Below are 23,830 nucleotides of genomic sequence, written 5' to 3'. Positions count from 1 at the left end.
TTCTAATTGCTATAAAATCACAATACTTAAATCAAATACTATATATGAAAAAAATGTTGGAAGTGTGAGCCAAAACCAGAATTTAAGTAGTATTGAGCTAAAGAAATATTTCCTAAACAAATATTTCAAATACTAGTAATTGTCTTACATAACTTCCTCAATTGACAAAAGATTTTTTTTTTTGTTTAGCAAATTCTTTAAAAAATAGCTCAAAGGAACATAGACACAAAAGACACAGAAATAAACTTCAACCTGTCCTATATCTAATACATTTTGAATCAGAAAGGCCTAATATAATGTGTGTGTGGTTTTTTTTTTTGGCCTGGATATAAGGGAAAATGGAAAAGTAAAACTAAATGTATCTTTCCATTAAAGCCCTAGAACAAAAGCCCATCGGCAGAACTAGGTGTTCTTTATTTAATAGAATATTTTTTCTTTAAATAAAGTATCCCAAAATAAATACAAAATTCTTACTTTGTTGCCCGTATAAACTTGCCCCAAACTGAGACAGCTGACCTGATGTAGACGGTGATGCCAGCATCTAGAAACAAATTAATTATATTAGAGCATAAGGAAAGTACACAGAACATTGCATTCATACTTTACAAATCTGTACATTATGAGTCACAACTACATTTCTCTGAAAAACACAAAATAATATAACAAATTTAATGTTTCTTAAGACAAAATTGAATACAATAGTATTGACAGAATTAATTTTTAATTACTATAAGTTATTCTAAATAAAACCAGAGCAGCAGCACAATTTCACTTTAGAATAAAAAGATTAAAAAAAAACATGAAGACATATATATAGTATATCAAATTCTCTAAAACAAGTGATAAAATTACCTAAATTACTTCATTCTTATTAAATTCATTTTTAAAAGCTGAAAATAAGATTATTCAAACAGAAAAGTTACATATTTTTCTAAGAACAGTTTCAGAGCTTACACCAAAATAAAATGATAGTGAAATCTCACACAACTTCATCATAAGAGGAATTAACTCAATACTAAAAGAGAAAAATTAATTTAGAAACAATATACAAATGTTATAAATTTAATGACGCAATTTAATTTACTGGATCAACCCCTGCTCCTAGCAGTGCTGGAGATAAGCCCACATCTTCACACATATAAAACATTAAGCCAGGGCCGGAGAGATAGCATGGAGGTAAGGCGTTTGCCTTTCATGCAGAAGGACGGTAGTTCGAATCCCGGCATCACATATGGTCCGTCCCCCCCAGCCTGCCAGAAGCGATTTCTGAGCATGGAACCAAGAGTGACCCGAGCACTGCTGAGTGTGATCCAAAAACAAACAAAAAACAAAAAAACAAAAAACAAAAAACACACTAAGCCACGTCCCTGGCTGCATGCTAGCAACAAATTGTTTGAAGGCATTTTATATTTATGCTATACTATTTAAAATTTTAGTTTTTCTTTGTGGAAAATAAAGCAGAATGTGGTAGCATATACACAAAATAATTTATTTATTAAAAATAAAATGTGTGTAAGTATATGTTTAAAAGATTTCTTATCTAAGGAAACTACTAAAAATTCTAATAAGTAAATCTTGTCCATATCATCAAGATAAATTTTATAATATAACATAATATGAGATGATATATGATATAATAATATAAATATTGCCAGAGCAATAGTATAGCAGACAGAGCTTTAGCATTAGCATTGACCATGATGGACCTAGATTCAACCCCCAGCATCCCATTTGGTTCCCTGAGCCTGCCAGAACTGCCATAAGTCTGCAGGAAAAACAAAAGAATGTTCAACAGCTAATTAGATTCTATTTTCTTAAATTAGAATTTATTATAAGAATACTAAATAAACTCCTCCAGACATAAGGAAAATAAAACAAGGCATAAATCTAGATCAAGAATGAAAAACATTTCCTATAAAGGAGGACACAATAAAAGAAACATATACCTAGGGAAAAGAGAAAATAAGTGTATTATCATTCTATAGTAAATATACCAGATTATATCAATATTTACATAAGAGTAAATGTAAGCATACCTTAGGGACTATAAGGGAAAATTGGGATACAACAAAGGAAAATAGACACCCTAATGGAAGCAGTGGTACTAGAATGATTTATGTATGAAACCTGTTACAATTACAGTTTTGTAAACCATAATGCCTAAAAATAGTATAAATCTATATATACACACATATATAAACATATGAAAAATTGTATTCTAGGGCCCGGAGAGATAGCACAGCAGCGTTTGCCTTGCAAGCAGCCGATCCAGGACCTAAGGTGGTTGGTTCAAATCCTGGCATCCCATATGGTCCCCCGTGGCTGCCAGGAGCGATTTCTGAGCAGACAGCCAGGAGTAACCCCTGAGCACCGCCGGGTGTGGCCCAAAAACCAAAAAAAGGAAGAAAAAACAAAAAGAAAAATTAAAAATTGAGATTAAGAAAAGTAAATGGGATAATAGCTAAACTGTAGATTATTAAATTACATATAAAGTTGGGATCAGAGTTTGAAAACTAATTATATTCTAAAATACAAAAACTTACACAAATCTTCCAAGGAATCACCAGAGAAACTTAATTTTAAGGGAAAAGAAGTACTTTATGGAGAAGTAATATCAGATATGGATACAGACCATTAATAGTCCAGTTTTAGAATAAGTGGTGATGGTAACCTCATCAGAATACATAAGAAATATTAGTGCTCAGATAACAGAGCAATTGGGAAAGGAAGGTGCATTCCTATATAGAATAGTACTTAAAATGGGAAATAATATAACAGCATACTGAGACTAGGCTTAAGCAATCTTAAATGCATTACAAAAATGACTACTAACTATGCCATAAAAATAAATGGTAAGCAAGGTAGTGACACAAACTCCTTTCTAGAATGGAATTATGGAAATGGTGGGATTCTAAATTAAAATAGCAGAAGAGGGACTACAAAGAGGCGGCATTCTGGTGGTAGAATCAACAGCATTTTATCACTGCATTTTACAAATAGCTGAGTACAGGAAAAGAGAAGTTATGGAAAAGAACCATAGAAAGGGCAAAATATTAAAGACCATTCTGTGGTTTCCAGAAGAGCTATACTGACATTGACTAAATTAAACTCAAAGAAAAAATATTTAAACAACAGAGCTTCGATAGTAAGAATTTTATACTATTCTGATGTCAAAATCTGAGTTATTCTGGCTATTCTGAAATTTACAAAAAATTTTAATAGCTTTAAACTAATAATATAAATCACTCTTTCATAATAGAACAAAGTTAAAAAGAACAGGATTGAAATATAGTAACTATCTAAAAAAAGCATCAAAACCATAAATATTCCTTCTCAAATTCAAAGGACACATAAGCTAAATATTAAAGTAAAATAATGTGTCTGGCATGATCAAAAATTTATTATTTTAAACCGTATGACTTATTAGTGACTGCTATCACAAGAGAACTATCTTAAGCATACAAAGGTTCATTTCTAAATTGTAAGAATAAACTAAAAGGGAGTGGCGCAAGCCTTGCATGGGGCAAACCTAGGATGGACTGCGGTTCGATCCTCCGGCATCCCACATGGTCCCCCAAGCCAGGAGCGATTTCTGAGTGGATAGCCAGGAGTAAGCCCTGAGTGTCACGTGGAATAAAAATTTAAATTCTGTAAACAAGTTCCACAAACTGTATCAGTGCTAAATGGATGCACACACAATGAATAATTTGATAAAGCATAGTTATTGAGAGCAGAGAAAATTCACGAGAAATGTATCCTAGCACAGCAATAACTACAATAAAAATCAAAATTGTATTATTTTTAATGCTAAAAATTACTGAATAAAAGATTTCTTAAAAGAAAATAGAACTTCAGTTTAAGAGTCAAATAACAGGTGATGCCATATAAATGGAAAAAGCCCAGTTTGGGAGTCAGAAAACTATCTGTGTTTGAATCTTGGTTCTTCCACTTACCAATAAGAGTCAAGTCTCTGTTTCCTTTCTGTATGATTGAAATAGCAAAAGTGAAGATGAAGCGAGGTAAGATAAGGCACCTAGTAAGTGTTGAAGAAATGGTAGTAGCAGTTCCCAGGGCAAGATATTCAGTAACAATAGCGGTCAAATATTCGGCTTTGGAGGTCTTTTTTTTAAAGGGAATCCTATTTTAATAAACATTTTCTTAAGAAGATAAAGAAAGAAACCTTATCACAAATTCTCAGTAGAATGAGAACATATTCTTAGAGGGAAATGGCAGGAAAGCATTATATGCCACATGACCTTCAAGTACTGAAACCAGTACAAGGCTATCATGCTTCAAGTCTAAAATCATTACAATTATCTGCTTCCTTATTTTTTTGTAAGTCTTAAATAAAAACTGCAGTCACAAAATAATCAAAATGAGGAAGCAAGTAGAACTGTAATTTTACTTGATTTTCTTATCAAAAACCCCTGCCTTTCTCCTTTTTTAATATAGATTATCAAGGAACTTAAAAAACTACAAACCACTAAAATCTTACCTTTCTGTTTTATCTCTGAAATTTGTGACTTACAGGGCAAAACTTTGTTTTACTTTTATATTTAAATAAGCTCAATAGGCAAATCTAATTTGCCAGCAGTTCACAACATACTTAAGTATTAAAATATTCTATCCCTTTCATCTTTCCTAGAAGTGATTACCTTTCACAATATCACCTCCAATAAGTAGTCCATTAATCACAAGACTTATTTTAAGAAATATTAAAATCTGGGCCAGAACAGTGGCGCAAGCGTCAAGGCATCTGCCTTGCCCGCACTAGCCTAGGACCAACTGTGGTTCGATCCACCAATGTCCCATCTGGTCCTCCAAGCCAGGAGTGATTTCTGAGCACATAGCCAGGAGTAACCCCTGAGAGTCACTGAGTGTGGTCCAAAAAAAAAAAAGAAAAAGAAAAAGAAATATTAAAATCAGTTTGGGGAACAGAGATACAGAACAGCTGATAGGGCACTTGTCAGGCACATGGCTGCCCTGGGTTCAATTTCTGGTACCCTATGGCATCGAGTCCTACTAGAGTGATACCTAAATGCAGGGTCAGAAGCACTGCCAGATGATCTCTCCCACCAAAATAATTTTTTAAATAAAAAAATTAAAATCAGTTTGAATAAATGTTACTTTCTATAGAACAAATGACTTAAAGCTGTAACAATAATTTATTAATTTAAATTCCCTAATCACAAAAACAAAATAAATTTAAAATATTCTTTTTTTGGGGGGGTGCACAATCAGTGATGCTCTAGGTTTGTTACTCCTGGCTAGGCGCTCAGAAATTGCTCCTGGCTTGGGGACCATATGGGATGCCGGGGGATCGAACTGCAGTCCGTCCTAGGCTAGCTCATGCAAGGCAGACAGACGTCTTACCACCTTGCGTCACTGCTCTGGCCCCTAAAATAATCTTTTAAAATTACATAAATACCTAAAAGTATGGTGACTTTTTTTTACATTTGATTATTATTCTAAGACAAAAAAATCAAAGTATGACTTTGACTATATCCTACCTGCAAAATAAAAAATTGATGGAAAAGACAGTTTAAAACCTGGATGGAAGCTACAAATATTTTAAAGTATGGTTAAAAAAATAAGTACGTATTCATTGTGACATACCAAAAGATTATAAGAAGGCAACAGATTAAATAAGAGACCTAGAGAAAAAGTCAAAGTAGGGAGCAGAAGAAATATAAAACAGTCGACTCACATAATTTAGTTAACTTATACATCAGATACAAAATAACAAATTATGAGTTTACTGCACAAGTATTTCAAGAAATATTAATTTTTTAGTGGGAGGGAAACCTCCCAAGTGGTGCTCAGAAAGTGCAGAGGCCCCAATAGCAATGCTTGGCTAACCAGTCCAGCAATTCAATTCAGTACAAGGGCCCCTTCAGTGCTGGGAATATCCCAGTGGGCTACTCTGGAGGTGAAGAGACCTACACTTATTTGTAAGTTCAGGAGACCAGGTGGTGCCAAGGACCAAGCTGGAACATGACGGGCAAGTAACCTTGCAGCTGTACAATGATCTAGCCACCTCAAGCAATTTTAATTAAAATATGTGAACAAAAGAACAATTAAAAGGTACAACATATGCGGAAATAGTTCATGTGATTAATTTCTACTAAAAACTTAATACTTGGGGCTGGAGCGACGGCACTGTGGCATGGCATTTGCCTTGTATGCGGCTGACCCAGGATGGACTGCACGGTTCGATCCCTCAGAGTCCCATTTGGTCCAAGCCAGGAGTGATTTCTGAATGCATAGCCAGAAGTGATCCCTGAGCCTCACTGGGTGTGGCCCAAAAACAAAAAAATAAACAAACAAAAAAAAACCCCTTAATACTCAAGTTCTTTTTAAAAAATAAATTAATAAGTACCTTTGTATTATACTGCAAGCATTTTAGTTTAGACCTAGAGGAATGTTCATATAATTAAGGAAGTAATAATCATAAAACAAAGTGTCAATATTCACTACTCAAACTTTTTCTTAGTTTTTAATATGTTTTATATATGCACACAGTAGTTAATGTAATATTCCCTAAAGAACATGGGCCGCCAGTCTTATAAATACAGAGGTTAGTATAATCAGAAATAAAAAATGGGGGCTGAAGCGATAGCACAATGGTAAGGTGTTTGCTTTGTATGCAGCCAACACAGCACAGACCCTGGTTCAAATCCCGGCATCCTTTATGGTCGGTCCCCTGAGCCTGCCAGGGGCAACTTCTGAGCATAGAGCCAGGAGCACCCCTGAGCACTGCCGGATGTGACCCAAAAACCAAAAATAAATAAATAAATAATGATATATTTTGACTATGAATCTCTTATTGTTGAAACTAAACATTTAATTTACAGGTATTTAATTTACATATCTTGATTTACATAAATTCAATTCCATTCAATACATTCATTTACACAGATTTAATTTACATATATTTCCTATTAAATTTTTAAAGATGATTCCTAAGGTTTTCTGTCATGGTTTGGGGCTACACCCAGGGTTTCTGGGTTTTGCTCTCAGGGGTCATTTATTAGTAGGTTTGGGGGACCATATAAGATGCCAGGGACTGAATCCACATTGGCCATGTTCAATGCAATTGGTCTGTCTACCTGCTATACCACTCTGGTTCAGAAGATGGTCCCCAAATTCTAGATAGTCATATCATCTGCAATTAATGTTAATCAGTACCAATTCCATTCTCTCCTTTTATTTTTATTTAATTTTTTAATTTTATTTTCTTGGTCACACCCAGTGATGCTCAGGGGTTACTCCTGGCTCTGCACTCAGAAATTGCTCCTAGCTTGAGGGACCAGATGGGATGCCAGGGATCAAACCGAGGTCTGTCCTGGGTCAGCCACATGCAAGGCAAATGTCCTACAGCTGCGCTATCACGCTGGCCTTCTCTCCCTTTTTTTAATAAATTATTTTCTTTCTGTTACTGAGGGTCTACTAGAGCCCAGGTTTTACTCATTATATAAGTTCTTAAAAAAGCTCAGCAATATACTGGATAGGTAAAGTTTTTGCCTTCTTAAAATTTATCAGTATGATAAATGATTAATACAGAGTTAGATTAAGGTACTACATCAAAAAGCAAGCTAACACATCAAGTGGCTAAGCTATATATTAACTCAGAAAATATAATTTCCAGAGTCTATGTTCCCTAGAAACAAACAAGTTGGAGCAATGGTATAGTTGGTAGGGCATTTGCCTTGAATGTGACCAACATAGGTTTGATCCCGGTACTCTGTAAATATGGTCTTCCAAGCCCAAGACTAATGTGTGGAATGGTCTTGAAATTTATAGCAATGGAACTACTTTGTAGCTGTCATACAAACAGAATAAAAGTTTAGAAAAACACCCAAAAATACATCAGACATTGGTATATATTAGTCATGAAAGATGATGTCCAATTCAATCTTAATACTGTAACTGACTTAGTTTCTCAATAAAGGAAAAATGTCATACAAAAAATGTCATCACTAAAGAAAAAACACATACACACAAATGGCTAATTACTAGAAAAAGATAAATTACAGTGTTTTTGTGAATTTAGCAATGTTCAAATATACATTAAAATAAGCTCTTTTTGTTTAAACAAAGAATAAGACAGTTTTTTTTTTTAAAGATAACATAAGGAAAATAGTATTGCAAAAGCATAAAGAGCTGATCTAACTAAAAATGGCACAACTTTTCTGGCAGAGGGCTGGAAAGAGAGCAGCAAGAATAAATTGCTTTCCATGAATGCACCTAATCTGATTTCAATCCAGAGCATCACATATGGTACCCTAAGTTTGGCCAGAAATAATCTCTAAACACACAGAAAAGCCAAATAAGCTCTGAATATACCAGATATGCTGTCTCAAAAAAAAAAAAAAAAATCTAGGTCAGGAGTATAAGATGTAAAGTGCTTGTCTTGAAGGTGGCAAACTATACTTCTATCCCAGCATCTGAAATGATCCCCCAGTACCACCAGGATAGATCCCTGGGAACAGAGGCAAAAAAAACACCCCATAAACACAACAAGGTATGCACCAAAACAACAGTAACAAAAATGTGCAATAAATTAACCATGACTAAAACATTATTTATTTCTCTCCTTTCATGCATATTTTCTAAATTCTGTGCTTTTTAAATTAAAAACAAATAATCAACAGTAGAAATTTCTAAGTGGTAATTTATCTTTAAACTCCTATTTGACAGATTTTATAACCTGAGGCTTGGATAAATTCTTGCTAGAAGGTATAATCAAGATCCAAATATGTATCTTCATAACATTATAAAGCCTAAATCCTTAAATATATATTACTATCGACTTAATAAATTTAAGTTTTGTGGTTATTTTTGTGATGAAGTAACTGGAAGGATAACCAGTATGTTTTCAGTAAGTGTGCTTTTGCAATAATTCTGACTAAAAAGTCGATAATACTATTTTTGCTCTCCAATGCTGGGGATGTCACCAGTCATTCTCTGTAATAATTTTAGATTTAGTTTGTAAACTTTATATTGTTATAATCAGAATGTTTCTCACCAATAAAAATCCATTAGTATCTCAAACTTAAATTGCTCTAAATTCACAGTAATTACACACATTATTTATGCAATGATACTACAGAAAATCTCAAGTTCTTTTATTAAAGATCAACATATCAAACTTTATATAAAGAATTAAATTCTACTTTGTATAAAACGTAAAAGGGCAGTGCGATAATGACATTATTCCATGAGCTACAGAATGAAACACTGAAAACTCACCACACAAGATGCCACAAGTTTTTATAATATAAGATAGTTTGCTGACAAAATATACTGTTCAACAAATGAAAATAAAGGAAATACCAAAACAAAGGGGCAAGTTAGAAGAGGAAAGAACTGATAGTGGGGAAAGGGAGGGGAAGAGAAGGGCGGAAAAAGGAAATGAGAAAAGGTGGGGTAGGGGAGAGGCTAATTTAAAAATATCCATTAAATTGTATACCACCAGTAAATACTTTATTAGGTTGAAGTAATTGTTACATATATGGAGAAATTAGGAATAGAAAGTAGGTGAAAGCTCTGAAAAAGAAAAGAGACAAGGACAAACATAAGAATCCAACTGGTATGACTATCATATACTTGTATAACTTAAGGTAAGTTACCAGAATTGAAAGAATATAATTGATATAAAAGACTTCATCAATTTGTTAGTGTCATAAATCCTTCATTTCAAATGGTATTATTGAACTAATAAGATTCAGAGCAATAATTCATAATTCTAGATCATCTTCTATATTTGAAACGTAGTTTTTTATTCAGTATCCCTAGAGATGGTCTATTGGAATTCTAGAATTACAAAAGTAAAGTTATATTTAAGCCTGCCATTATCTCCCTACAAGTTAACTTTTTGGTCTTTTGCTTTAATAAAAGAAACAACCTACCTCATAAATTCTTTTAAAGTTACGATTTAAAAGCAATAATATGCTTATCCCATGTTTGAGTACTTCCTATCATAATATTACTGTCTCTCAACCTAAGAATCATAGAACCTTTCATGTCCATTAGAATGTCATCTTGGTACACCCAGAGCAGAGCACTGTCACACGTCCAAGAGAGCACTCCTTTCAAACTCAGGTACTGCTTTTCAGAACTCAAGAAACCAGACATGCACTGCTCAGTAAAGATAATGCAAGCTACTAACTGATAAACTTACATCTTTTTCTGACCGATGTGGAAACATAGAAGACTGGCTGTAGTACATGTTTTCGTCATGGTAGTCACTGTCGACTCCCTCTACAAACTTCTTTCTTGAAGCACCAAACATGCTGTTTGTCACCTAAACAAAAACATTACTTTTATCAAAAAGAAAATTCTGGAAAATGTCACCCTTACCCCGATATGAAATAGAAAAACAAAATCACTCTGATTAAGATCAACTATGTGCTACAAGTCAGTATTTAACAATATTAAAATGCTGCTTATTTCCAGGTATTAGTAGAATTTAAAGTTTTATAATTATACAATAATCTTACTTTTTTTAAAGAATTAAATATCACTTATTTTTGAAAAATATTATGTATATATAATATTCTAAAACAGAACTTTACGTTTGGGATTAATTTTTCAAAAATTTCACATGGATCTTCAGTATCAGTAACTCTGAGACTAATGTTTCAATTACCTGTATTTCATTTATATATATATATATTTTTTTTTTTTTTTTTTTTTTTTTTTTTTTTTTTTTGGTTTTTGGGTCACACCTGGCAGTGCTCAGGGGTTATTCCTGGCTCCAGGCTCAGAAATTGCTCCTGGCAGGCACAGGGGACCATATGGGGCGCCGGGATTCGAACCGATGACCTCCTGCATGAAAGGCAAACGCCTTACCTCCATGCTATCTCTCCGGCCCCTCATTTATATATTTTTTAAGTGAATTGTTTTGTTACTGTTCTAGGGCACCACAATCAGGAGACCAAGCATGTCAGGGATCAAATCTTGGCTTTCTGAATACAAAGGATGCGCTGTTGAGCTATTATATCCTCACACAAAATATATAGCATTCATACCATTGTATGTTTACATCTCCACTATATAACTTTCGCTTTGCTCCGGTGGGACACACCCAGCAGTGTGCAGGGCTTAGTCCTGGTTTATGTGCTCAGGAATCGTTCCTTGCACTGCTTACGGACAGTGTGTGATGCTGGACTTCAAGCTGAGGTCTGGCACAAGCAAGGCAAGTATCTTAATTTCTGGTTCTGTCTCTCTGGCTCTCATTTTTGCTTTTACATGTCTTTTCATATCCAACATAATTTTGAGCCCACATCTAAAAATTGTAATGATTAAATTTTGTTTATGATTATTTGTCCTTTCTGTCTTTCCCCTATTAGTATCAGATCAGTAAAACGAAGTCAAGATAAGAGACTGCAAAGACATGAATACATGGTAACCATACTTTTTTACAAGTACAATTCTAAGAAAGGGTATTTTCTTTGATTAAAATAAAAAAAAAAATCAACTTATTTCACTTTTTTCTCCCCAAAAAGGGCCAGAGAGACTGCACAGATGGCATGCATGGGGAGGTTTGCATTTGATTTCAGGTAATTCAATGGTTCCCTGAACACTGCAGGTGTGTACCAAAAGCAAACAAATCAGATAAATAAAACCAAGTCAGACAACAGAGTTACTATTGTTTATTAGAAGTACAGTCAATTGAGGGGACGGAGCAGTAGCGAAAGCAGTAAGTAAGGTAAGTAGTAGGACGGACCGCGGTTCCATCACCAGGCATCCCATATGGTTGGTCCCCAAAGCGATTTCTGAGCAAAGAGCCAGGAGTAACCCAAGCATCACCAGGTGTGGTGGGTGGAAGGAAGGAAGGGAGGGAGGGAAGGAGGGAGGGAGGGAAAGAAGGGAGGGAAAGAAGGGAAGAAGGGAAGGAGGGAGAGAGGGGAGGGGGGAGAGGGAAGGGAGGAAGGATAAAGGAAGGAAGAAGAAAGGAAAGAAAGGAGGAAGGAAGGAAGGAAGGAAGGAAGGAAGGAAGGAAGGAAGGAAGGAAGGAAGGAAGGAAGGAAGGAAGGAAGGAAGGAAGGAAGGAAGGAAGAAAGAAAGAAAGAAAGAAAGAAAGAAAGAAAGAAAGAAAGAAAGAAAGAAAGAAAGAAAGAAAGAAAGAAAGAAAGAAAAAGATCAATTGAATTGATCTGATGCAGACCTAATTTTTTTTTTCAATGAAGCAAAAGGTTTGATTGAAAAAAGTGCAAGGGAAAGGAGAATAACTGTTCCAGAAAGAAACAAGGGACTGAAAAGCAAGAAAGCCATATTGCAGGCTTTAAAGACCAAATTTAAACCTATAGTTTGCTGAAATCACATAAATATCAATTCTTTTATGTTTTAAGTGTCATAAAATAATTAAAACTAACTTGGCTAATTAGTTCCAGACTGGTTATGGTTCAAGAAAAAGCTATTCAGTTAAATATAAGCAACAGTCTGAGGACAGTTTGACCACTGTTGTGGTGTGTGTTTGGGTTTACTAATCTTTTTAGAGTGAAATATAGACTTTTACTCCACTTTTGGGGGTGGGGGCTGGGCCGCATAGGTGGCACTCGAAAATACTCCTGGTAAGCTTATGAGATCAGATAGGATGCTAGGGATCGAACCCGGGTCAGTAGTGTACAAGTCAAATGCCCTACTCGCTGTGCGCTATCGCTCCAATCCCAACCAAGATATATTTTTATATATCCTATAGTGAAAAAGGCCTATAATAAATTTCATAAAAGTTTTCTCTCCAAGGGGCCAGCGTGTTCATACAACAGAGTTTGCTTTGCATGTGGCCAATCAGGTTCAATTCCAGACATCCCATTTGGTCTCCTCTGACTACCAAGAGTGAGTGCAGAGCCAGGAGTTAAGTTCTGAGTACTGCCAGGTGTGGCTCAAAAATAAACAATTTTTTTTTCTAATACTGAGTGTAGTTTCAAAATTGGGATTCAACAAATTTGTCTCCCACTACACACAAAGTTTCTAACAGGAAAATTTGTTTCACTCACTGGTGGGTAGGGGTGACTCATTCGATAACCTGCAAATTAAGAGTTTGAGTCTTATAGCACGTCAACTCTTGGGCACTGAACTGAGTAGCTCAGTAGGTGTGGCCCAACTAAAGCAAAACAACAAGTTAAGGAAACATTTATTCTCTTTAAATAAATACGAGCTTTGAAAAATTATAGACATGGGAAATCACTGGCATGAAACTTAGAAAAATGCAGTAAAACTGCTAAAGTATTAACGTATTTCCTCTTTATAAATGCTACACTTCTATATTAACTTAAACATAAAAAATAAAATCCTCTTGCAATATTTGTATAATACTGAAACTACACAGAATTAAAAATATCATGCTAATATTGTGCACAGCAGTTGACTATTCTGAAAGTAAAACTATGAGATGCCTCAAAGAAAAAACAGAAAGGTAACTCTTTCATCAAAACCACATTTTTTTTTCAGACTCGCTTTATGTAAAGAAAGCACAAATTGGTGAAAATATTACTCAGACTTCAGCAAAAAAGCAGACAAAAACAAAAAAAGCAATCTAATGTGTTCTCCAAAGGCAAGTACCAAAGCATAGATGTCTAGAAACAAACAATACTCCAGTCCTTGGCAAAATCAGAAAAAAGAAAAAAAAAAAAGCAAAGTTTTCAAAAACAAAATTCTAGTTTTAAAGTTTTAATTTAAAGTGCCTGTACCTTATTCCATAGAGAATGATAAAGCAAGTGTTTTAAGTTGGCCAGGAAGAGGAAACTAAGACAGTAACAAGAAGATAAATAAGGGAACTGAGCAGACAAAGACATACAGGAAGAAATGATGATTTTTATAGTCCGTGGACTATGGAGGGAAAGACCAGAGAGATCTTCCAGGGCTCAAGCAGCACCAACTTAGTGGAGAATGTTAGGAATTGAAGTCAGAGACACTGATAGAGAGCAACTCATGTAGTGGCCTGCAGGCTTCAGGAACTCCAGATCTTTGTTTTATATGAGACATAAAGTTAAGAGACCGTTTGGGGCAGTTTGGATGCATCACATTCTAAGAGTGATGGCGGATAAGGAAGGATAAAAATAAGGGAAAATGGGCTAATGAGAGGACTGAGACTTGTACTATGGGGCAACAATAGGATAACATGTTTTGAGAGACAGATGTTATACCACCAATAGAAGCACAAAATAGGTTTATCAGTAAAAGTAAAAAGGTTTTACAGAAAAAAATGATATTAAGAAGAGATTTGGGGCCTGCAAGGTGGTGCTAGAGGTAAGGTGTCTGCCTTGCAAGTGCTAGCCAAGGGAGGACCACGGTTCGATCCCCTGGCGCCCCATATGGTCCCCCCAAGCCAGGGGCAATTTCTGAGCACTTAGCCAGGAGTAACCCCTGAGCACCAAATGGGTGTGGCCTGAAAAAAAAAAGAAAGAAAAGATGAGATTTAAAGATACCTAATCTCTTGTCCTGAAGTGGCCAGAGGCATGAAAGCATCACCCAGAGAAGAGTGAACCCCTCAGAAAAGAAAAAAAAAAAAGAGAAGGTGGATAATAAGTTTGGAAAGGACCATCAAGAACCCAAACCTTTGCAGGGCAAGAAAGAGTACTGAAGGTAGGGCACTCATCACTGGAGGCCACCAGGAGTGATCCTCAAGCAGAGTCAAGAGTGATCTCCAAGCACAACCAGTTGTATATGAAAACAAAACAAAACAACAACAACAACAAACGGTCCAAAAAATTATTACAGCAGGTAGGTACCTGTCTGTCCTGCAGCCAACTTGGGTTTGATCCCCAGAAAACTTCAGGTGGTGCCTGGAGCACTACCAAAAGTGATCCCTGAGCACCACCGGATAACTCCAAAGAATAAAATAACAAATAAACCAAAAAAATCCACCTCACAAGCAAAATTCAAGCCTCTTAAAACCATTGTACAGTTTTAAAGGAGCATCTTTAAATAACAAAGATGAACTCAACCTTCACTCATGGTGCTTAGGATTATCCTCTACTAGACTGAAGTGTTCCCTTTGTATTCCACGCTTGCCAGGGTTTTATGCTTTTTCAATAACAAATTAATTATTTTATATTGAATGCTCTTTCTAAATCTGGTCAGATGATTCCTTTCATTACTTAATCAATATCTATAGTAATTTTCTAGTATAAAACACTATAGATCTATTCAGATTTTCCTTGAACTTTAAATATCCTTACTAAGTTGTATACATGTAGCATTTATCTATTTCATGTATAATCAAAATACTAATATAAGACTACCCATACTCTTAACTTTTTAATTTATACACCAATAAAATATAGTTGTTGAAAATTTTCTATCAACTTACTAATGATTTACAGTCTTGTGGAATATCAGTTTAGATTTATTCATCTGTGTATAGGGGTTACCACCTACACAAACACACATCCCTTTTTTGTGCTATAAAAAGAAAAATAATTAAGGGGACAACAAATGGCCAAAGGCATCAGAACTGAAAATATTCTCTCTAAAGGACTAAACTGAATTGTGGGTGGGGGTGCAGAATAGAAGAGCACTATAGTGAAGTGTGTGGTGCTCACTGCAATATGCATAAAAACTACAATTAACAGTAGTGTAAATTAAACTCCCTCAATCAAAATGGCTTGTTATTGATGTTTTGGCACCACACCCAGCTTTGCTAAGGGGTTGCCGTATTTTCCGGCATATAAGACGACTTTTGAAACAACAAAAAAAAGTCAACCGAAAATTGGGGGTCGTCTTATACGGCCGAGTATATCCCGAAAAATGTTCCAATATGCCGCTAAATGAAACTTGTCTGAATATTGCCACAAAACGATTTTCCAACTCGATCCTGCACCAATCACTGCCAGGCTTCTCGGATGCCTCTCTAACTCAGCCAACCCAAGCAGGCTTTTATGCATGCAAATTAGACACTTCTGCACCAATCACTGCCAGGCTGCCCGGACCGCCTCTCTCACTCAGCCAATCCAAGCAGGCTTTTGATGCATGCAAATTAGACAATGTTCTGGACCCGAATCTACACTGTCAAAAGCCTGCTCACATTGGCCAGAGTCAGAAACGACGTCTATGACAGTAGAACCTTTGAACCTTTGCTTGTTGTGATTGGCTCACTGTGGTACATACAGTTGCAGCACAGGAACATTCTGTCTGATACAGCGATATAGGCCTAAACCTATGTTTTAACTGCAAAATTAGGGGGTCGTCTTATACGCCAGCAAATATGGTACTTCTGACATGCTCAGGGGACCATATGGGATGTTGAGGATCAAACCTGGGCCAGTCCCAGGTCAGTAGTGTGCAAGGCAAACTGCTGTGCTATAGCTTCCCCAGAAATGATTTAAAATTTTTAAGAATCAGGGCTGGACAGAACCAGGATTAACACATCTGCCGGCATGGTCCCAGAGTTGAGTGGGAGTGTGAAAAACTGAACCCATATTTAAAAGGGGCAGTTATGTAGAGACAGCATAGAAGATAAGTCACTTGCTTTATATGTACCCTATGCTTCCAGGTACTAAATACCAATAGGGCCTCCTGCGCACTACCAAGCATGGCCCGAACCAGAATTAAAAAAAAAATTTTTTTTTCAGGGCTCATTGCCTTGACCCAACAGCAAAGTCCCAGAGGGATGAGGCAGTACAGTTTAGCGGCCGACCCACTCGAACTCAACCTCCCTCCTTCCTTTTCTCCCTCCCTCACTTTCAGATCTCTTTCAATGAGAGGGAAAAACAAACTTTGGCCTAGGTAAAGGCATGGAACTCAGACTAAGAGAAGACACAGAAAAAATATTTTTGGGAGAATTTAAAGAAGGTGAGAGTAATGTCACAATAAAGGTTGATTCCATTACCAAGCAGGCACAGTGACAGGTCAAGAGAAAGCTTTAATGAAATCAGACAGCAGTTTGTTTTCAATTTCTTTGTGCAGTAAACCTTCAAAGCATCACCAATGGGGCAGGCTGACACAGGCATCGAAAACTACGTTTTTAAAAATGTAGATGATCAGGGAGGGTAAGAAGATATTGGGGACATAGGTGGTGTGAAGTGCACCCTGGTGAACTTTAACTGCGGGGGGGGGGGGGAACTATTATCAACACCTGTGTAATCATGCGTTTAGATTTTTTTTAATTAGGTGACAGAGCAAGTCAATTTTCCTCTAGAAAATGCTTTTATTACTATACCATATTCATAAGTATATTTGCTTTGCTAATGTCCATGTAAAGAAGAGCAAAATCTTAATAAAATTTTGCAGTAGTGATTAAACAAAATCTAACACAAAGCTAAATTTGGATTATTCAGTTGTTCCTAATCTTGTAATTGGTGAAAAATGGAACTGATCTTATCATCTTGGGAATAAAAGTTAAGCAGGATTAAATCTAAACAATTCCTTCAAATGGGACGAGAGAGTAGCACAGCACGTTAAGATACTTGCCTTACATGCTGCCAACCCGGGTTCAATCCCCAGCACCCGTATGTCCTCAAACCCACCAGGAGTGACTGGATTGCAGAGCCAGGAGTAAGCTTTGAGCATAGCTGGGTACGAGTCCTCTAAAAAGAATTACTTAATAGGGGCCAAAGCGATAGCACATGGATGACCAGGGACAGACCCAGGAACCAGGATCCCATATGGTCCCCGAGCTGCCAGGAGCGATTTATGAGTGCAGAGCCAGGAGTAACCCCTGAGCGTTGCCAGATATGGCCCAGACCACCTCCAAATAAAAAAAAAAATTACTTAATTATCTATATTTTTCATACCTAATACAGGAAATCTACAAAGTCTCTAAAGTAGATTTTATTACCCACTTCAAGTGGGTATACTTCAATTATACTTCAAGTATACTTTTCACAAGATAGTTTTTAGATAAAAATTTGTATTGTCAAGGTACAAAAAGTCTCAAATTACAAAATCCTATGTAAGCTTTCTAACTTAACACCTTACACAGTTTTGTGCTCTCAAGAAAACAAAATTACTTCAGGTAAGCAGGCAAAACTTTTCCAAATGACAAGACCTTTGTATATGCTGAAAGCTCTACTTAGAAAGCTCTTTCCCATTCCTTGAGAATTTTCTCACTAGTTTTGGAATTTGTTTTATATCACTGAAAATATTTTATCATAATAAGAAGCTTGCTGACTACTTAATATGCCAATGCTAAATGAAATAAATGAAATAAATAAATTAAAAATGCTTATTTTTACATTACTCATAATTTAATCTTCAAGATAATAAATTGGAAGTTTGTCCAACGGTTTCTTTCTCAAACCTTTCTTTAAATATGCTAAATGCTTTAAAGATGCTTATTTTTTACATTGCTCATAACTTATTCTTCAAGATAATAAATTGAGAGCTTGTCCAAAGATTTCTTTCTTACTGCCCCAAGGTTTCAGAATCCAGTGGTTGATATGGGATCTGATAATATATTGTTTCCCTTTTCACCTACCACAGCATTCTTACTCAGAAACATAATTGACGGTTTATTCTCCCCTTATTTTAAGCCTCATAAAGTAAAAGCTGTAAAGGAGGAGGGAAGAGTAATGTGGAGGGTATATCTTGTCAGTAGCATGGAGAGGATTCTGCAATAAAATATTTGTGCATATTAGGGCTACACAGATAGTACAGGAAGGAAGCAGGGCACTTGTGCCTGGCATGCAGCAGACCAGGACTCAATACAGTACCCAGAACCCTATCAGATTCCGTAGGTGCAGAATCAGAAAAGCCTTGAATATCACTGAGGCCCCCCCAAAAAAACAAAAATTGTGCATAATTTCTTAGCATAAGAGAACTGGTTGATGAGAGAGATGAGACAAAAACCAGTCTCTTCCAGACTTTTAGAGGAAGGTATGTTAATTTTAGAATTATGCATAAAAGAGTATTATATCATCAGTTAAAGGGTAATTATTATCCAGGAAAATCTTTATGTGATGAGAAATAAACCTACTTTCTATATTCTAAAAGAACCAATAATAACTAGTTTGTAGATATAGTGGACATGACTTCATCCTTAAGAAAGTTGGTTTATAAGTCCAACTTGCATTATATTCTAACAAAAGTATACTATTGTAGAATTAACTATGCAAGATCCAGCTGAAAGTTGGGTTAAAACAAGAAAAAGAATGCCTTAAAACAAATCTTTTCTTCCAAATTCTCAGTGTAGCAAATACTTTTATTGTTAACATGCCAATACATGTTTCCCATCACAATAATAGTTCTCATTAAAAAACATTTCTATGGTGCCTTTCATCTCCTCATAGTTAATAATTTTCAGTTCTGCATTCATATTAAAAGGGTAATGGAGCACTCACTTTAAGTTAAACATCTGGGGTGAGAAGTAGTGTTCCTTTCTTACTCAATTTCATAACAGATATTTTTATTCTCTATTCTGATTGCTGAAACTGTTTATCTTTCCCTCCAAATTCCCTACCAGAAACATTTTATTTAGGCTAAAGTTCTCTACTGATTGCATAGTAGGCTGAAAATAATAAAAGTCAGTGAACAAAACATTAACATTTATACTTATCAAGATGCTATCAATATTTAAAACCAATCAATAAAAGTCATGAGGTATGAACAAGTTTTAGGGGTGGATTTTTTTTCCAAGCAACTATACTATAGAAAGTAAAAGTAGTCAAACTCTCAGAAAGACTGCCTATTTTCTAGGGAACTAGAGAACACTCCTCTTAGGCAAAATATTACTGTATTTTAGAAATACTTAGAACCAACCCAAGGGATATCTGTTTTAGCAGTTTTTTGAGGAAGGGTGCTTCAAACTATTATAAATAATTCTAATTTAATTTCACTACTTAAAAAAATTAAAAAGAGGGGCCGGAGCGGTGGCACTAGCAGTAAGGCGCCTGCCTGCCTTGCCTGAGCTAGCCTAGGACAGACAGTGGTTCGATTCCCCTGCATCCCATATGGTCCCCCAAGCCAGGAGCGTTTTTTAAGCACAGAGCCAGAAGTAACCCAAGTCACCGGTTGTGGTCCAATGCCCCTCCAAAATTAAAAGGAGGGGCCAGAGAGATAGCACAGTGGTAGGGTGTTTGCCTTCCATGGGGCCAACACAGGCTAGACCCAGGTTCTATTCCCAGTATCCAATATGGTCCCCTGAGTCTTCAAGGAGTGATTTCTGAACACAGAACCAGGAGTAACCCCTGAACACCGCCCAAACAAATATAAAAGGTGGCAGTGGGAAAAGACAGCACATATACTGGCAAAAACAACTTTTCTTTAAAGGGTTCTGAAAATATCTATAAAACCTTAAGAATGATCTTATATAAGAAAAATAATACCAGAACCAGAATCTAGGGAGATAGTGCAAGTATGAAGCCCAACATTCAATTCATGTAATCTATTCACTTCCCCAGATTGCTTGATGCAGCACTGAATTACCAGGCTTGCATCAGAAAGCTAAGTGTCACAGGGAAAGGATGGAGGTAAGTGAGAAGAGAATAGGGGAGGGAGAAAGCATAGGAAAGTATTCTGGAAGTCATATTAGTACCAGAATACTATGAATTAGAATTTCTGACATTATTGCGTGTATAATAACTTGTTTATATCCATTTAGGATAGATCAAAACAGTTAAATTTTAAAGAGCGGGCCGGAGCAATAGTACAGCAGGTAGAGTATGTCTTGCACGTGGCCAACCTGGGTCCTGCCCCCAGCATCCCAAAGGTACTCCAAGCACTACCAGAAGTAATTATTCAGTGCAGAACCAGGAGTAACTCCTGAGCACTTCTAATTTGTGAGCTTGAATCACTAACAGTGAAATAAAAAAAAAATTAAAAAAAAAACTGATTTTAATTCAACAGATGCGTAATTCCCAATAAACAAGGATTAAAAGGAAACAATGAAAGAATAGCTAATTGATAAATGCACAGGAAATTTAAAACTGGTTGAAAATGAGACTCAGCATCAAATTAGGAACCTGTATGGACATAACCAGTTATTACTGTGGATAGTAGAGAAATAGATGGCACAAAGACCTTTCCAAGAGTTAGAGATATTTTAGAAAAGCAGCTGTCCAAAAGTATCCCACATCTGAGAGATAGAAGTGCATAAAGAGAAAGAGAAAGAACATATCATTCTTCTTAATCCAAAGACTGTTCCCTAAAAGCTGGTGTTCATAGTCAAATAATATGCCCTGGGGCCGGAGAGATAGCATGGAGGTAAAGCCTTTGCCTTTCATGCAGAAGGACAGTGGTTTGAATCCAGGCGTCCCATATGGTCCCCCGAGCCTGCCAGGAGCGATTTCTGAGTGTGAAGCCAGGAGTAACCCCTGAGCACTGCCGGGTGTGACCCCCCCCCACAAAAAAAAAACAACAAAAATAAACAAAAAATAAAACACCCTAAAATCATGTATATCATTCCTTAATTTGTACCAAAATACCCTATAAATTCTCTTATGAAGTGTTTTAAGAAGTCTAAATATTCTGACTTGGATCTAGGGTTGAATATAAAGTGTGGTCTTCATATCTTAAAGAAACAAATTTTAGGGTTTTGCAAAAGACTGAAACCCAACCACAATCATGTTTGTAACCAGTGTTTAAATATTATTTAAAAAAATATTATTTGTTTGTTTGAGGGCCACACCCAACAGCACTCAGGCACCCCTAAAATGTTTTACCTCCAAAATTTATACTTGAATCAAAACAAGTAAGTTGAAAAGGTATGGGTGGTGGCAGAGAGATTCACTAGGTTCAATCCAGTACCTCAGATGGCCCCCCTAACCTGTTAGCAGTGATCCCTAAAGCTTTGGTAGAAGCAAGAATAAGCTCTAAACATTGCTGGGTATAGTTTGAAAATAAATAAAAGGTAAGAGCATTATGATAAAACAAAAATTTACTAAAATCCACCAGGCAGAGAGATAAGTGAATGCATGTTTTGTATGCATGAAGCCCAGGTTCCAGCTCTACCACTGTTTGGTACCCAAAGCACCTCTGGGAGTACCCCGTAAATAAGGAGATGGGATTAGGCATTGGGCACTGCCATGCATTGCCACAAGGCACAAAAGACAAAAAAATCCAAAAAGTAAAAGAGAAAAAGAAGAGATAAACTGTTGTTAGAAGATTCTATAATTAGCAGGCATGTTTTAAGATACCAAATGTCCAAGCACTGCTGTCACAATCTTTCCTCTGAAGACTTAGCAAGTACAAATGATATCCATTCTGTATTTATTGAGTATAATTCTAAACCCTTTTTAAGCAAAAGACTCTGAATGAATAGATTGTGGTGTGTATTTATAAACAATAAAATACTATAAGATGAAATATGTATTTTGCTACACCTTGATGAGCTAGAAAAAACTGTAACAGTAAAGTGACTCAGAAACACAAATACTGTATAATCACACTCATTTGTGAAGAACAAAACAACAAAATTAGGAAATAGATGGCCAATGGAAAAAACCCTCAGATACTGCCAACAGGGGCCAAAGCTGACAAAAACAGGTGTGCGGCCTAAATAAATAGATAAATAAATAAATAAATAAATAAATAAATAAATAAATAAATAAATAAATAAATAAAAGCTTAGAGATAATAGATGAAAAATGCTCGTACTATGGTAGTAAATCATGGTACCTCAAAGAAGTTGATGAAGTGGGGGGGGGACAAACCTCTAGCAATTATATAATTAATTATACAAGGGTAGATTTGGGAGAACAGTAATTCTTATGGGCTCAGAAGAGGCAAAGTGGCCTTATATGTGTGAGGTCTGGGTTCTATTCCTCCTCACCTCTTATGGTTCCTGAGCACTTCTAGAAAGAAACAAGCCCAGAAGGGCTGTCCAGAAAGTATTATTAACATCACCAGGTATAAATGGTCCCAAATCCCAAAATTTCTCACCATCATCAAACATTCCCCCAAATAAAAAAAGATAAACCCCAAAATCCAATTTTTAAGTTCTCTCTGAGAAGTTAATATTAATCAGGAAAACAGCAGTGGTGCAGATCAAAGGCAACATTATAAAAATTAATTCTAACAATCATGAATTCAGAAAAGCCGCCTATGACTCAGGTACAAAGCAAACAACGCCACTTATTGTTGACATTTTAGAAACACATTCTGTCTCATACACACACGAGAATCTGGCAGACAGCCACTCACTAAACATTGTGCCTTCACTGCATCTAACTTACTGTTGTTTAACTCAAACCTGGAGGATGATAGCAATGTTACAGTATACACAAGAGAAAAAGATGCTTACTGACTAAAATATAGATACTTGCCTAAAAGAATATCATATCTAACATGTCTAAGGATGTTTAAACATGTCTAAAGAACATTTCTTTGTTTCTAAAAGTAAATTTTACAACATAGTAGAGAATATGAAATTTATAAAAAACCTGATTACCTTGCTTTCTTTTTCTTTTCCTTTTTTTTTTTTTTTTGGTTTTTGGGCCACACCCGGCAGTGCTCAGGGGGTTACTCCTGGCTGTCTGCTCAGAAATAGCTCCTGGCAGGCACGGGGGACCATATGGGACACCGGGATTCGAACCAACCACCTTTGGTCCTGGATTGGCTGCTTGCAAGGCAAACACCACTGTGCTATCTCTCCGGGCCCTACTTTGCTTTCTTGAAAGACATTTCATATCTAACAGAAAAGTGAAGGAATTTCTTAGAACACTGTACTTAATTATTACATGATAGTTTCATTAAGAAAAATAATTTACAAAAAATTTCTTGGGGGCCGGAGTGTGTGGCCCAAAAACAAACAAACAAACAAAAATTCTTTTGAACAAATAAAATGGCTCAAGTAAGTGACCCAACCCGGGCCCGGAGAGATAGCACATCGGCATTTGCCTTGCAAGCAGCTGATCCAGGACCAAAGGTGGTTGGTTCGAACCCCGGT

General features: G+C 36.1%; 1 protein-coding gene across 2 annotated transcripts in view; it reads right to left on the bottom strand.

Annotated features, from left to right (window-relative positions):
- Positions 1 to 23,830, bottom strand: part of CNOT2 (CCR4-NOT transcription complex subunit 2) — a 112,109-nt gene that overhangs the window by 34,682 nt on the left and 53,597 nt on the right. For both annotated transcript variants that reach the window (XM_049782753.1, XM_049782754.1), the window contains exons 3-4: positions 10,184 to 10,306; positions 475 to 541 (exon numbers count right to left, since the gene is read on the bottom strand). In XM_049782753.1, the coding sequence (XP_049638710.1) occupies positions 475 to 541; positions 10,184 to 10,306 (190 nt within the window). The remainder of the gene's footprint in view (positions 1 to 474; positions 542 to 10,183; positions 10,307 to 23,830) is intronic.

Source organism: Suncus etruscus, chromosome 11 (assembly GCF_024139225.1).
Source record: "Suncus etruscus isolate mSunEtr1 chromosome 11, mSunEtr1.pri.cur, whole genome shotgun sequence".
NCBI classification, from domain to species: Eukaryota; Metazoa; Chordata; class Mammalia; order Eulipotyphla; family Soricidae; genus Suncus; species Suncus etruscus.
Note: the sequence above shows the minus strand (reverse complement) of the source record. Positions and strands in the feature narration are given on the sequence as shown.